The 17,492-nt window shown below is 38.0% G+C and overlaps 1 protein-coding gene across 1 annotated transcript in view; it reads right to left on the bottom strand.

Moving 5' to 3' along the window:
- Window positions 1-17,492, bottom strand: part of LOC307168974 (disks large-associated protein 2-like) — a 93,030-nt gene that overhangs the window by 71,244 nt on the left and 4,294 nt on the right. The window contains exon 2 of the mRNA XM_079889294.1: window positions 11,946-13,093. Within this exon, the coding sequence (XP_079745420.1) occupies window positions 11,946-13,022 (1,077 nt within the window). The 5' untranslated portion in view covers window positions 13,023-13,093. The remainder of the gene's footprint in view (window positions 1-11,945; window positions 13,094-17,492) is intronic.

Here is a 17,492-nt window from a genome sequence, read left to right as displayed (position 1 = left end):
AAAAGAGAGTCAATCCCATAGACCCCCATGTTAATATGCCCATCTTTACAGCAGAAAAAAAAATGTTTACAGCATTGTGCAAAAAGTGGTTTTGGTCTATATAGCTAATTTTGCCCTTCATGACAACTGTGAGGGGGGTGCATTTTTTATAGCTCATCCGTTTAAATTATATTAAGCCTTAAAGTTCTGCATAATTAAGGGCGTGGCCACTTGAGTGACAGGTGGATTGCCGCTGCTGTCACTATTAGCCGTTTGCCTGCTGTCTGTTAGCCATCATGTAACCTCAGCTAATCCCACCTCTTTGCCCAATTTTGGTTATCCGGGAGTGACGCGTGATGACGATCTGCCAAGATGGCGATGGAGCCCACTTTGGGCTTCAAAAATGCTCTACATCTGAGGGATGTTTTGGTGGTGTTGGAGTGCTGAAATTGTAATTTCATGGTTGGAAATCAACCCTCGGAATTTTTTTTTACTGCGGCAACAACTTAAAAGTATCCCAATTCCGCGGGAAAACCTCGGACTTGGCAACAATGACGGTATAGACCGCATTAGAAGGATCCTTCGAATTGGGACAGCCTTCGTCGCGCCGTGTGATCTCCTGTGACGTAATCGGCCTTCAAATGCAGCCTTCGGAGGATGCAGCCCCTGAATTGAGACAGCTTTAATGTAAATGAAGTTTCTCTTGTTGCAACAGCTGTGGTTTGTATGTTAATGAAGTTGTGACACCCCATTGTTTGAGATGGTTCTCTGTGTCCCACACCCATTCCCATTCTACAATTGACCATTTGTTCAGGATGTGATCAACCCAAATGGTGAAGAAATATAATTTGACTTTCTTTCATCTCTATGATAATTAAGCCATTTTGGGGATGAGCTCATGTCGGTAGACTCCTCATTGAATCTAAGTACTGGTATTTTGCACGTACGAGGTCAGAACATGCTGACGTAAGAAGTAATTTGGGCCAATCAGAAGCCGTTGAAAGGGCATCTGGGCCATCCGTAAAATTATGACGCAGATGACGTGTTTACTCAGCACTGTTTACCAATGTCTTCAATTGGAGGGATACTGAAACTAAAGCTCTTCTCCTCGTCCGGGCGGATCAAGAGATTTGTCAACAACTTTAGAGGTTACTTCCAGTTAATGACATCATCACAGAGTTTACTGGTATTTTTGAACTGATATGTGAATGGTCTGTTCCCGGTAAAAAGCCAGAACGCGGTTGCTTGTGTGAACAGTACATTTTTTAATTTACTGCTAAAATCGCTCTGGCAATTTTACAGTAGTTTACCGGGATTGCTGTGTGAAAGGGGAAAAATGTACCTAAAGTCTTAGGTAACACTTTATTTTGATGGTCCCCTTTAGACACTATTTTGAGTATAATGTTGCACCTACATGCCAACTAACTCTCTATTAGAGTATTAGTTAGACTATTCGGGTTAGTAGAATAGGTTGACATGTAGTTGCAAACTTACTTGTAGTCAGTAGAATACCTGTCGGGGGAGCATCACAATAAAGTGTTAGCAGATATTAAGCAAACAGTTTATTAATACTCAACAGAATGTATAAAGGAGACCAGGCCTTATTATAAACAGCTACAGAAATGTTTGGTTCAAGTTTTGCTGCTAAAAGAAGATTTACAAGTTAATAAAATTGACTAAATTCTCTAGAAACATGAGAACACACAGGTGAAAAGCCATGTATCCGAATGGGGTTCCAAAGAAAAATCCTGCAATCTAGATACTATACCATCAAATACAAAATAGATATGCAAACATGTATCCAAGTAAATATTTATATGAACTGAAGACATCAAACGCATCAGTCATTACATTATGCATTATACTTTTGTTTGTATTGTTGAGTAACAATGTAGATTTCAAAATATTGCATTAGACGGTGACACAAATACAACACTGTAACAAGAGGACATGATGAGCATTAAGTTGATGTGCTTAATGTTGTGAATTATAAAATGTATAGCTCTGGTCCTGGCTTCTGATTGGTCAATACCAGTTTCTAGCCATGCTAAAACACACAATAGCCCATGTTCACTTCTCATAATGGATCATTAATTTATTGCATATAGCAACAAATGGTATCGCCTACCTATTGCACACCATTGGGTCGCAAATCAGCCTAAATGGATCAAATTGGTTGAAATTGACAGGCTATTGTTACAGAGTAAACAATTCATGCAATTGGACATGTGGCTACTTCTTAATCTAAATTAACTCAAAAGATAGTCTTTAACCCATTGACAGACCATGTTCTCCACTCTTATTAGGAATATTCTTTGCTCAGTACAAATTCTATAGAATTTGCTGCATAATCTTAATGATTACCACAACAATTTATTTCCACTTGTTCATCCTTTTCTTGAAATAAACAAACAAACAAACAAACAAACAAACAAACAAACTAAAAACGAATATCTGGTTGAAGTGAGGCAATTACAATGTAAGTGAATGGGACAAATTCATAAACATTAAAATACTCACTGTTTCAGTAGTACAGACATGAGACGTAAACTGTATGCATGTTAAAAGGATTTCACGGTGAAACATTTTTTTAACCTTAATCCTCTGGGGCCGTATTCACAAAGAATTTTAAGGCTAAAAGTAGCTCCTAACTGGCGAATTTAGGAGCAACTCCTAAAAATAATGGGCGTGTCACTCGTAACTTTAGGACTCCTAATTTTTTGGACTAAGAGTAATTCACGAAGCATTTTAGCCCTAAAAGTAGCAGCTAAGCCTGGGACAGCTTAAAAGAAGGCCAGAGGACTCCTAACTCACTAAGACCTATTCACAAACCGCTTTTTGTGCCATTTCACGTTGCGATGTTTTGAAATGCGTATGCGGCGGCTACAGGAGCTTCCAATCGCGAGGGAACAATTTTGCATTGTAGGCATAACTAGGGATGCAATAACGCCACCAACAAAAAACAAAACTAGGCTACTCATTGCATGTAAACTAATTGTAACGTTTCATTGTGAATCAAATTAAAATGTTCTTCTCTTTGCAAACGTAGGCAGAGGCATATAGTGACAGATTAATTCAATAATGTTGCAAAGATATTGCATCAATCCATATGTTTCATTAGGCTACTAGGCTATTTGTTTTGCCTTACTCTTTATTTACCGTCCTTCGCACTACTTGTGTAGCGCACGCATTCTCAGACCTGTCACCTGTCACTCATCATCGTAGGGGAGGTGTTTGGAATCATTCATCAAAAAAAAATCGAAATCATCGAATCAGTTACAATCATCAGCCAATCAAGGTGGTCACTTCAGTCAAGCTCGTGCATGAGTAATGACGTCATCCATAGCAACGAAGACTCACTCTTAGTTTAGGAGTTGTCATTTTTATTTACTAAGAGTAGGTCTGAAAGGCGTTGTGAATAACTTTTAAGAGAAAACTCCTAGCTAAAATATTTTAGTGCTATTTAGGAGTACTCCTAGTGGTAAGATAAAATGCTTTGTGAATACGGCCCCTGATGCTCATCTGTCCCTTTTGACAGAAAAAAATTACGTTTTTTTGTTTAATCTTATTATTATTTACTTCATCGGAATGGTACGAAACTTTGTAAAGGTTCAAAATGTTCAAATGATACTGAAAAAAAATAGTCACACTTGTACTTCTCATGGTCAAAAATGACCGCATTGGAAATGAATGGGAAACAAACTTGATCAAGTGGAAACTTTTGGTACTGCGGCCAAACAAAATCTTACTGAAAGCTCAATTTTGAGATACGTTTTGGAAAACGATTTGTATGGCTTTGATTTCCTCGCCATTTTAGAGTAAAACTTGTTTTGGCAAATATACATGTATATTTCATATAAATATTGAAAATAGTATTTCTGTGCATTTTTCATAACAATAAACGTAAAATTCAATAAAATTTTTGTTCACTTTTCAAAACTTATTTTTCTCATTTCAGCAATAATCTGCCAAGTGTCCTTTAAGTTCGTGCTCTACAGCATTCAATATTTATCACAGTTTAGGAAATTTCATTTTCAGGTCTATGCTCAAAAAGTGAATAAATGGATTAAACTATATCAACGAAATAAACTACTGCATAAATATAATTTAGTATCATTAAATCTCCTAAAAATACAAAATATTTAATAAAAAACATTTTTGAACTAAATTGTAGTACATTAATTTCATTAAATGGTCATTTTTGACCGTCACGCAAAGAGCACCAGAGGATTAAACCTTTTTTTGTCCAATTTTACAATCAGATTGACATAAAAATGCAACACTATATACCCAAAAGGACTAAAGCAACTCCTAAAATGATTCCTTAAACACTTAAGCAGAAGTTTAAACAGAAGAATTAATGTAAGCACTTTCACTCTCATTGTAAGTGCTTTATCGTAATCTCCTTTTCATGTGGTTAAAGACAAGGGCCCTATCAAACGTTTGTAGGAACGAGTCAAAGCAATGTTTGTGGTAATTAACATTATGCTACAAATGCAGTTGACTGATATTATTTTTTTATTAAACTTCCCTTTAAACTGAGTCAGACTAATTCAACTGACTTATTCAGTGGCAGTTTAATGTTCTCTGTGACTGGATTCTGAACCACATCACTATGATAAAATCAAAGACAATGTCTAGACAGTGTCATGAGAATAGCATTCATCTCCTCAGCAGAGCGTAACAGACAACAGGTTCCCAGTTCTATCTCTGATTGTGTTGTAGAATATCTCTTTTCATAAGCCTATGCTTCATTTCACTTTCAACAGTGTCATATCAGTTTTTATTATATCATATTTTTCTGATATAATATTAGTCTTTAATACTAATAATAATCATAATTTCAACATTACCAGCACCCTCTCTCCAGTTTTTGGACTATACTGTCTTGGTGCATGTATCTGTGCGATGTCACAAAGTGTGTGAAGTTCAAAGTTATTTTTACAGTTTAGTTTCAACAAACAGGGAGGAATTTCTGAAAGTTGCAGTATATTATCATAATTATCATAATACATCGAACTCTTTCATTTCAAACAATCAATGCAATTAGTTTGAACTTAAGAGTGCTTTTCTGAACCACTTAAGTTCAGCATCTTTACATGTAATTTCATAATTAATTGTATTGTTTTTGAAATATGGTTAAATATACTGAATTTCTTTCTTCTGCTGAACACAAAATAATATATTTTGAAGAATGTTGGTAATCAAACAGTTGACAGTAGCCATTGATTTCCATTGTTTTTTTGTTTTTTTTTCTTACATACTATAGAAGTCAACTTTCTATTTGGTGCATTAACTGTTTGGCTATCAACATTCTTCAAAATATCTTCTTTTGTGTTCAGCAGAAGAAATTGATACAGGTTTGGAACAACTTGAGGGTGTGTAAATGATTACAGACTCTTCATTTTTGAGTGAACTATCCCTTTAAGTGACCTTCAAATTCATTAATATTATATTACCTGCAAGTACAGTTTTTTAAAATATACTTTTAAGATTTGAAGTACACTACAAGTGCATATTTATGCGCACTTCTTTTTCACATAGGATGTTATCTTTATGATTCTTCTCTGCTAGAAGGGGGCTACATTACTCCACCACAAGGAGGCACTACAGACAACACACTCGTATACTGTAAGTGAACGTTCATTTTGCACTGACAGTGAAGAAGTGCAGATAGAGATATAACTCCACTCAAGAGCAGGATTAGAGGAATCAAAACAAGATAAAACCATCAGATGGTGAAACGAGGCCTGCAGAATACTTTTAGACATTTCCACTCAATGTGAGATTGCATGCTATCATTGCAAATTCAGATTGAGTTCAGGTCCTTTCTCGACATTTCGCTTACTCTATTTGCTGGGAGATAGAAATGTCTCCAGGGGTTGGAGTTGATAAGGAAGTTAAGAAAATGAAGTTTCAAAGAAACAGAGCTGTGCTAACATTTATGAAGCTAGATGATTAATCAGGGTGATGTTTAGCCGAAGACCTTTGAACTCTTCTTTCCCAGATTTCCTTGGTAAATCAGCTTCACAAAAAAGACCATGCTAAATTTTGGTGGTGAACAACACGGCTCGACTAACTAGTCCAGTAGCAAACCAGCACTGAAATTCATCTGATCTTTTCAGTAGGGCTGAGGTAATCTCACACGTGACTCCTTGAGTTTCAGAACAGATCTCAATAATGTCCCAAGCTGTGCTCAGATTTGCCAAGATACCAAAATATTCAAATCAATTCAATCAAACAGTAGGCTTAATGCTTCCAAGACCAAATTACAAAAAAAAGCCCTATATAAGATTTGTTTTTTAACTGAATATAAAAATCATCCATTTGGATTGCACAGTTTTGACATAAATTAAGGGTACGTTTGCACGACAACGATGTACATTTCAACGATGTACGATGTACAAAAACATTTCCTTTGTGTTTTACGCGCACAGACGGCAACTTTGTCAAAATGATCCCCGTTCACATGAATCTGTATTATTCATTCTAGGCCAGTATTTGGCAATGTCACTTTGTAAAGAAACACTTTGCGCCAATAGACTGAATACGTAATATGATTGCGCATCACCGTTTTCACAAATTCATGTTTTTGTAGTTTACACAGAGACGATAACGGTACCGTTTTCAAAAGTTTGCGTTTTCAGGCCCCCAAAACGCAGTTGTCGTTTTTTCAGTTTTTAGTTGAAAACGGTGTTGTGTAAACAGCCACTAGTAGACTTAACATAATTCATATTTGAGTCAGTCATACATAAACAGGTACGATTCCTGTCATAGAACAAATAAACTAATGTGATTTAAATATACAATAACAAGGTTTATATTTATCATCAATAAATCCAATTTGTATTAATCTCATACATTTTAAAGGTATAGCGGAGGATTTTCCCGAATTTTAGAAAAGAACCGCCCACTCCACTTTTTGAAAAAATGCACATGCGCAACACTCTACCTGCTCCCGAGAGGGAACGCCTATTAAACGTGTGCACGAGAGAGCATGCACGAGCTAATCATAGCTTACGTTAACTTTTACTAGCAGTGATTTTAAATGGATTTCTCCAAATAGCATGCCAAACTTTACCTGTCAAGTAGAAACTTCGCGACTGAAGCCCAACCTGTGTTTTGAGCGCATGCCATCGTGTGAATCGTGTGCACGAGCACGTACGACGGCCTTACGTAAACATATCACCAGAATGATTGACACTTAGGAGGACCAATAGTCTTGATGATCCACCCGGAAAAAGAAAATCCTCCGCTATACATTTAACTAACTGAATATTGCTGGTTCCACAGCTAGCCATATTTTAACAATGTTCAAACTTTTTATCTGTAGTAATGTAATTGTTTTCACAGTGAACAGATTTATGCTGATTCTGCGCAATTCGAATAAATGCATTTAGAAAAATCAAATAGATGCAAATCGCTAATAATTAAGGGTACGTTTACACGACAACGATATGCTTAAAACTGATAAGTTTTTCCTTTGAGTTTTCCGTGTACATTGTCAAAACGATCCCCATTCACACGGATCCACGAAAACGACTAAAAACGCTGTATTTTGCTGCCAGGCCATTCGATGTAGACACTATAGACTGAACACGTAATACGCATGTGAATGATGTCATCGTTTTCAGAGATTCGCATTTTTGTCTTTTTACAAGGAGACGTTTTTAAAAAAGTTTGCATTTTCAGGCACCCAAAACGGCATTGTCATGTAAATGAACGGCCAAAATGCATAAAAAGTTTTACGCTTTTAGTTGAAAACGTTGTCATATTTCCAGCCCATTATTATATCCTGATTTCATTTATGTATGACTGACAAATATGCATTACGTTTATTAGTGTATAGAATACTGTGTATTCCAAAAGGACGGGAATTTGATCTGCAGTTCAAACACATACATTTAAAATTTGGGCCTACATTTTTTTTTCTGAGTATAGTATCAACATTTATTTCATAGCAGTATATATTTACTATCTACCAACAATTGCCTAATTTGTTGACAATGGGAAAGGGGAATTGTATAAGAAAAAAATTAGAGAAAGACTTGCCTGGACATGTCTTTTTCATCAACTTGATTCAAATTCCCACAAAGCCTAAACTACCGTTTTGCACGTTAAACCACTACAACCCATATACACATCTGGCTGGTTAAACACACTGGAACACAGCTGAATTACAATGAGATCAAATCTGAAGTTCATGGCTATCTCTGAATGGTTAATTAGTGAGTGTATCTATTTAAATGTCACTTAAAACTCACCCAGGCTGTCATCTCTCTTGAGCACTGACAGTTTCTAATGAGGTCGACAAAAAAGGCCTTGCTTTTTTTTTCCTATGCAAACATGACAATGCTGTAGAACAGTATGTGCTGACGATTTGTACAAAGTAGTCCTCAGCTCCTCAGTACAAGGAGTCTACTTATGCCATAATTAAGCTTCAAGGAGGAAGATGTCATTTTGATGTCAGGAACTGATTAGCTGAATAACACTATGTAGCAGTCAGCATGACCTATATTTGCCCCATGCCATAATTCAGATTGAGAATCAGAAGCAGTATGCAACAAAGCACAATGTGTGAAATACTATATCCCACAATGCAATGTGTTTGAATTGATCTTACATTCCAGTGTGAAAGTTGATTTCATTAAGATCTGTTAAAATCATCAGAATTAAATTAGCGATGGAATGACATGTCAATATCTTAGAGCAGGGTGGACGATTAAAAGCTGATGCATGTAATAGCAACCTATTTCATTTAAAGATAACACATGCTGCAATGAAATTTACATTTATTTTACATTTACTACATCAGAAATAAATTATTTGAAAATGAATCAATAAGAAAAAATGAACTTGATGAGAAAAAATGTAAAATAAAAAGAATTATACTTTAGAAAGCAACTTCTTTGTGTATCTTTGTAGTGTTTTTCTCAAATTGTTAAAAACATGCTGGCGTTTTCTCCACTGTCAAAATAAAAGTACCGCTTCCAACAATTAACGGCCAAAAAGAAAAACGTATTTGCCAATGTCATTCATTTAAAAAATGCCAAATATCTGCTGATACATCAGCCTTGCCAATATATCGGTTGACCATTAAAGGTGCAGTAAGAAATTTCTGAGAAACGCAGTTGAAAATTGAGATTAACAATTGTGTGTGTGTGTGTGTGTGTGTGCGTGCGTGCTGAGAAAAAAAAACACGTTACGATCAGACAAGTTTAGTTTTTTTTTCTTCAGTAGAACAGTACAGAAGGTTTTTAGCTGAAACCGTGGTCCTTGCTGATTAATATAACGCAAGTCAGTGGTTACCGTTACTTTAAGATTTAAAAACTACTTGTGGCTCCTGACGATACATTGAGATCTTATGAAGAGAAATTATCGTTCTGTGCAAGAAACTGAACATTATTTACAACATTATTCACTGTAATCCACAGCCTCGGCAAACGGTCCGGAGCGCGTTCACTACAGTCTGTGGTATGAGTTTTCTGTTGCATTTTGAAGTATGCTCGGGAACAAGAGAGGTAGGACACGTGTGTTGTATTGTTCATCAAAATGGTACTTACTTGTGCTTATCCTGGAAGCAACCTATAAAAAAAAATAAGATTACGTTTGCTTGCGTGATCTCAATCGGGAAGATTGACTTTTCACAGATTCCCAATGTTTGAGCTCCCACGCATATGTCTTAATGCAACAGGAAGCTTGCGCTCCAGACTGTCGTGAACTCGTTCAGGACTGTTTGCCAAGGCTGTGGATGACAGGTAATAATGTTGTCAGTTATGCTCAGTTTCTTGCACAGAATTATCGTTTTACTTCATAAGACCTCAATGTATCATCAGGAGCCACAGGTATTAATTTTGTTTTGCCATTGACTTGCATTATATGAATCAGCAAGGACCACGGTTTCAGCTCAAAATCTTCTGTACTGTTCTACTGAAGAATAAAAGCCACTACATCTTGGATGGCCTGGGGATATTAACAGCAAATTTTATTTTCTGGGTGAACAATTCCTATAATACTTACTGTACAATTACTATTTTTAAATAACAGTAGGTAACATACAGTGTATACTACACATTATTAAAAGGATGGTTTGGAGTAAAATCAACCTAGGGTCCTTTGCACCATGACCTCGAGCCAAACACCCACCCCCCCCAGAAGCCTTTTTTCCCTTGGTCGAACATTATTAAAGTTAGAGTTTATTTAGAGATATCAGCCGAATGGCTTAGTGCAGGCGCTAATGGATCCTATGATGTATCTCGTAAATTACCCCACTAATAATGCCCAGAATGGTACCAAACTTCTAGAGTAGTACAAATAGGTTCTGTACTCATAAAACGAGGCATTGGAAAGTTTGTAAGTACATCAGGAGTTTATTTAAATAACACATGCCTGATGGCTTATGCTACCGCTAACTCGGACGTCAAGGTCACTTCAGTGGTTTGGGAAAAGCACGTAAAAGTCCTGGCAGAAAGCGATGCATAAGGATGTAGTGTAACGACGCCCATTTCCAGGAATGCATTAATATTTTGTTGGTAGTACCAGTTTGCAACAATTATTAGTTAACACTAAGTTGTCAACACTTCGGGAAAAAAAAAAAATTCGTCGTTACACTACATCCTTATGCATCGCTTTCCGCCAGGACTTTTGCGTGCTTTTCCCAGATCACGGAAGTGACCTCGACGTCCAGGTTAGCAGTAGCATGAGCCATCAGGCAAGTGATATTTAAATAAACTCCTGATGTACATACAAACTTTCCAATGCCTCGTTTTAAGAGTACAGAACCTATTTGTACTACTGTATAAGTTTGGTACCATTCTGGGCATTATTAGTGGGGTAATTTACGAGATACATCCTTGGATCCATTAGCGCCTGCACTAAGCCATTCGGCTGAACTCTCTAAATAAGCTCTAACTTTAATAATGTTCGACCAAGGGAAAAAAGGCTTCTGGGGGGGTGTCTGGCTCGAGGTCATGGTGCATGGTGCCCTAGGTTGATTTTCCTCCAAACCATCCCTTTAAGTAGTCTTTTGATGAATTTGTCTTGCTAGATCTTGACACACGCAGAACAAACATTAGGCCTACAGTGAGTAAGAAAATACATAGATTTACTCGAGATTTTCTGTCCATACGAAACAAAATAAAACTGTTTCACATCATTGCTTTTATTTGATCAAACATGTTCTCACTATCACATGATTTAACTGCAGTCTTTCACTACATCACGGATCATGTTTGTATTGATCCCCTATTCTTAGGCATCAATGTTTCCCACGGGCCTTAAACAATAACAGTAGATAACACTAGATAATCAATTACTAGATTCAATTGCATCATGGCCCACAAACATCTGTTTGGATAAAAGAAAGTGGACTAAACAGACAGTTGTTCCCTACAGTTATGAAAAATGCACAAAAATACTGTAAAAGAAGTAATTTACGCTAATAACCACTTACACTGTAGCACCGATTGCGTCAATTCTGAAGTGCAACGAAGCTACATGAAATCAGCGGTTCTCAACTCTGGACATTGAGGTCTACTTTCCTGCAGAGTCCACTTTCAAACATACCCGAACAAGCTTTTCAAGGTCTTCAGGATTAGTTGAAAGTTATACTAGGCAGTTATGTTTTGGGCTTATGGGTAGCCAGCCCAGAGTGAAATCTCATTGGTCCAAAATCCTGTTCCACAAAACAGTAATTTAAACATCCGATACATTTTGATTGGCTTTGTGTTGTGTTGTGTTGTGTTGTGTTGTGTCGTGTCGAGTTGTGCTGTGCTGTGCTGTGTTGGCACAGCATTTCCGTTTTCAGTGTAGACAGCCAAATTACTTATCCCTGGTAATGTGTCACGTCACACCATGATACACTAATTATAAATGTGATTATATCACAAAATCATGACTGGTTAATTTCTGAACAGCAGTTGTGGCACCATCATGACATCTTCTCAAGGATGAAAGCCATGACTCACCTGTAGGTAGTGTGAAGACCGGAATGATGGTTTAAAGTCCTGATGCATCATGGGCTTCTCCAGGTTAAGGGAGGACTTTCGATAGGCCTCTTTGGCCTGACTGACGGTAAGTGTTGACCAGGAACTCCTCTTCATGAACTTTCCCTCAGGTGCCATGGATTCGCAGGCCGAACACTTGACGTCGTTGTTGCTTTTGGAGGTTTTGAGCGAGTGGTCTCCAAAGTGACTGTGCATGGATTCTGGGAAACTGTGACCGACATGTTCGTGATGGTGGCGGCTCAAAGCGCTGGCCGTGCGGTAGGTGCTGTCGCTGTCTAGGTTGTCATCCGAGCTCCACCAGCCCCCCGTCCCCGACCGGTGCCTGCGCTCCTTGCTTTTACTGCGTTTGCTGCCGTGCTTGGATGAGTGATGATTGCCATGGTGATGGTGATGGCTTCCCCCACCTCCACTGTCACCTTTAGTGCCATTCATCTTGGACGATCCCTCCAGTGAGTGGGACTTGGTGAAGAGCTTCTGGACGGAGTGCACCAAGTGTCGGATACGACCGGGGCTCTCGCTGCGCTGTTCCCCTCCAGTGCCGGCGGATGTGCGTTGGTACTGCAGCGTATGGAAGCCGTCGCGATGAAGCGGAATCTGCTTTTCGAATTGGTCCAGCAGATTTGCGGGGATGCGGTTGCTCTTGCTGCTGCCATGGTAAGAGGCAGATGTTGCAGCAGCGGTGGCGGCAGATGTGGCTGAGGTGGTGATGGCTGCACAGTCTTCCCGGGCAGCTGGGTCGTAGTACTGTGAACTGTAGTGCATTCTGGGAAAGGTGCTGCTGGAAAGGTGGTCGGCAGGGGCAGTGGAAGGTAGCACCATGGGTGACATGATCATGCAATCAGAGTGAATGGAGCTGCGGGGGGAAAGACGGTGATGGAAGTCCATGACGCAGGTCTCCGTGGGGCTGAGCAGGTAGTGGTGGCGCAGATCGGACACATGCATGCCGTGCAGGTCATGGAGATGCTCGCACTCCGCCAGTCCACACGGGGGCAGTGTGGGAATATGGTGCGGTGCGCGACCACCTGATAAGCCCTTCATGTTCCTGGGTGGAGTGAGGCTACTATCCACATTGAAATTTCGGGATGGCGACCAGGAGGAACACTGCTGGTCTGGAATAAAGAGAAGGACATTCAATATTAGCAATTTTACTAGATTGTTGAATTCGATCAAACACTATACACTAACAATATCTGTCCTGGCCAACACACTCTCATACCATATTGATGCTTTTTCACTGCATGGTACGGTTCGGTACAGCTCACTTTTTGGAGCTTTTCCACTGCATGGTACGATTCGGTACGGCTCACATTTTGGCACTTTTTCAACTCCATGATACAGTTCAGTACGGCTCGCTTAAATAGTACCACCTCGGTTGAGGTTCCAAGCGTGCCGTACCAATACTAAAATGTTACGTGTAAACACTGCTGATCACTGATTGGTCAGAGAGAATCGTCACTACCAGCGTTATTGGATTTGGGAAACAAGACACCAAACCCGCTGGCAGAAACAGCCACCGCAGTATCATTTGTTCACACAACTTTTTTAAACGACTTGCTTTAAACGACCGTCACACGCAACATGAAAAAAGAAATGGCTGAATCATGGTCAGTAGACGAGGTGCAGACATTCCTCTCGTTGGTAGCCGAGGAGCGGATGATGTCACGGCAGTAGGTGGCACCACTATAACGATCAGTCTATAATCCCACCCACTTTGAAGCGGTACTAAACTGCAGTGGAAAAGCAAACCGAGCCAAAGCAAGCCGTACCGTGCCAAGCCGAGCCGTACCACGCAGTGGAAAAGCGAAACGAGTCGAGCAGTGCCGTACCATGCAGTGGAAAAGCGAAATGAGCCGAGCCGTATCATACCGAGCAGATTTATCCTGAATAACAAAAACATCTTTTTTTTTGGAGGATTCCATTACTTTACAAAAATTCTATCATTTGCTTATAAAAAGTAACATTTTTGCTCAGTTATTCTGGAAAAATAACTATCATAAAAGTAATCTAATGCATTATACTTCTTGTGAATATAGAGTCATGCAGTTGCTCTGAATATGGAGATATTTTTATTTTATTTTAAACCACTGATATTAAATGCCACTGTTTCTTGTGCATCTACATCTATCTGCCCATTCTTTTTATTACTGTAACAGGGCAAAATTATTTAATATAAATAAAACTTAAAACTCCTTAAAACTGCAGTGAGCCATAGACAGTCTCAAAAACGTGGTTTGAAACCGCAGGTGTTTCTTACGTCACAAACTACATTGTAACCAATCACATCAATGTGTGGGCCGGATTTAGCATATCATTAAAGGTCCCGTTGCATGCGATTCCATGTTTCAAAGTTTAGTTAGTGTGTAATGTTGTTGTGAGTGTATAAATAATATCTGTAAAATTATAACGCTCAAAGTTCAATGCCAAGCGAGATATTTTATTTAACAGAAGTTGACTACAAAAAACGCCTGGATTGGACTACACCCCTCTACATCCTGCTTTAGTGACATCGTTTCTCTTAGTAGGATGAAAATAATCTTACTTAAACTGTGATTAATATACAGAAAGCGATCACAGAACAATCCCTTTCCAATCGGCCAAGCTGTGACACACAGCGCGAGTTTATATGGACACTTGCCAAAACTCGTTATGAAATCAATGACGCTGTTACACTGCACAACGAAGCTCTTACTGTATTTATATACCTCATGTTTGCATTGGTGAAATCATTAGTGAGTGCAGAAACTGCGTTGCAATGATAAGATCTTTCACGCGATCAACAGGCTGTCATCTGCTCAATGCTCATCATCACTGCAATTTTCTATGTGATTGAAATAGATCTAAATACTTTAAAAACTTCTCACGATTCGTTAATCCCGATAGCTGTAATAGTAAAAACGTATAATAGCTGTAATAGTAAAAGTTTTCCAGATAGTTCCACATGTAATGCCAGATATTTCATATGCAAGCATTTCAGCCAATCACAGCAGAGGGCGTTTACACTGAAGTCTCACAGCAGACACGCCCCTTCAAACAGGGTGTTCAAACCAGGGAATGAAATCAGGCTAGGAAATATGCCTTTTACTTCTAAATTATAACAATTTTTGATCTAAAAAACATACTAACATTATAAGGGCACCCCTGGAAACATGATAAAATAATAAAAATAATCCATGGAATGGGACCTTTAACTATGCTGAGAAGCAGGGGAGTCTCAAGAGAAGACAGGTTATCCCGGTATATTTTTACGCTGATAACAAAAATCTGGTAAATTTAGCAATATAGCGGGTGAATTATGTATATGATGTATATTACGATGTTATGATGAACTATATGCCTTTCTCCACTGACTTTCTATGATGTTCAAAGCGTTAAGGATGTTGATTTTTTAGAAGAATTTCCAAACATGTACTTCCATGACTGCATGCACCATCCAGGCCACTGGATTTGAAATAAATGGGAATGTATCCATGTAAGATATACCTCCTTACTTTATAGAATCACAATGGTAGGATGTCCCATTAAAACACCAAAAAAATCCATAGTGATAGTATTTAACTTTCTTTCAGAGAGACTCCCTTTGTTCTGACTAAAGGGATCCAGCAGGAAACTTCTCTCTCTTTGCATTCAATTATATTTTCTAAGTTTTGATTGTGAGTTAAACTAATGTTGACAGTAAAGGAATCTTCTTTCAATTCTTTCAAAAGAATGATGATCACAAGAGAGGAAAGGTTTGCATCTTTCTGATGTAACATTTGGAAAACCTGATTGCCTGATATGCCTGAATTAAATTCAACAAGCATAAAACACTGAAAAGCGATGCCTTGAACTCCCAGGAAAGCCCAAATCTGTAGTTTAGTAACAAGTATGGATGCTTTAATCCACAGCACATGCATTAAAGAGACAAGGTTAAATGTATTGCTCAAGGTCACGGTGATAACTTACAAACATGGATTGGGGCTCAAACCTGGGTCTTCTGTCTAACAGTCCAATTTTAACCACTACACCACACCTCCAGGTCTGTTGCAGTCTCTTTACAAAGAGAAATGTAGGGGTGGGTGGTTTGTTTTGGAGTCTTCTAAAGCCAGCTTTGTGCTTTGTGTGAGGAACCGACATCACACTGTAAATCAATTAATTGGTTTGAGTAAGGTAAACTTAAATTAAATTAGTTCAATCAAATTAACTTTTATTGAGTATTTAGAACTTTCTTTTTCTTTTGAGTTCACAAAACTGAGACATTTAAGTAATCAGAATTGTTTCATTGTTTTGAGTTTTATGAAATTGTTTCTTTTAATTTAAACAAATAAATTGAACTAAAACTGGACTGGGATTTCAATTTCCCAGCATGCTTTGCAATGACACTCGAAAGGGAGAGTAAATGCTAAAATTAAGTGATACACCATGTTTGTTTATGCAAGATTAATATTAAGTTTGAGATTTAACAGTGTTTAATATTTTGCTATGTTAATTTAGATGGGTTTTTGGGCAGTTACCATCATGGTGACGAGTGAGCATGAGCTTGGTTTGAGAACAGATTTCTGTTAAATGTTATATATTACTGTACTCTTTCAGCAATTGATATGCTATGCTAATGCTATCAAATCATTGTGTTACCAATTAGCAAGTTAGCAGTTATTGAATTAGCAAGTTAAAGCTAGTCAAGTTTCCAAATATTTTAAGTTAAGAGCAATTAAAATGTATGAGTGCAAAATAATCTGCCTGCTCTACTTACTTCAACTTTGAATTTCTTAACTTAAAATATGTTATGTAATTGATGACCAAAATTTTGGGGGGTTTATCAACTTATTCGGGTTTACAGTGACAGGATGCACTGAAAATGTATACTTTGGACCAACTAAAAATACTAATACATTTAAACAATTCTATGGGGAGTGTTATTTGCTTTTAGAGAAACTGAACAAAACCAGAAAAGATGATTTTCGATTAGACCAATAACAAAATGCAGTCTAAAATGACAGTTGTTTCAATTTGGTCAGTGTGTAAGAGAAACACAAACAGCCAGTCTAGCATCATCCAAACCTTTTGTTCACATTATAACAGCTAATACCAGTAAACGACAAATTAAAGATAAAAAAAAAGAAGAAGAAGATAGCGATGTGTCAGAGGAGAAATCAGAGCAGGAAACACCTTTAGCGCTAAATCTCCTCTTACATAATGCCTAGGGACTATAATCCATTGCAGCATATCAAAGAGAATGAGATATAACACAGAGTTGTCATAGTAACCATTGCTGAGGACTCTGACCATGAAAAGCAGATTTTAGAGTTTGTTACACAAGGATGACAGTAATTCACAGCAGGACTGCTGTTCACAGCCTTTACTGTATTTCAATGAAGAAGCATTTATTTCATTATTCCAGTTTATACATCTGTATATTTCAAATATGAATACAAGCCATCTAAAGAGCTCATAAGGCCAATGAGTTTAGGAGGCAGTAAATGAATCTTGATGGAAAACTATTATTAAGCTTCTAAGCCAAATTAGCCCACA

This window comes from Squalius cephalus (genome assembly GCF_949319135.1).
Source record: "Squalius cephalus genome assembly, chromosome: 12".
Classification (NCBI taxonomy): domain Eukaryota; kingdom Metazoa; phylum Chordata; class Actinopteri; order Cypriniformes; family Leuciscidae; genus Squalius; species Squalius cephalus.
Note: the sequence above shows the minus strand (reverse complement) of the source record. Positions and strands in the feature narration are given on the sequence as shown.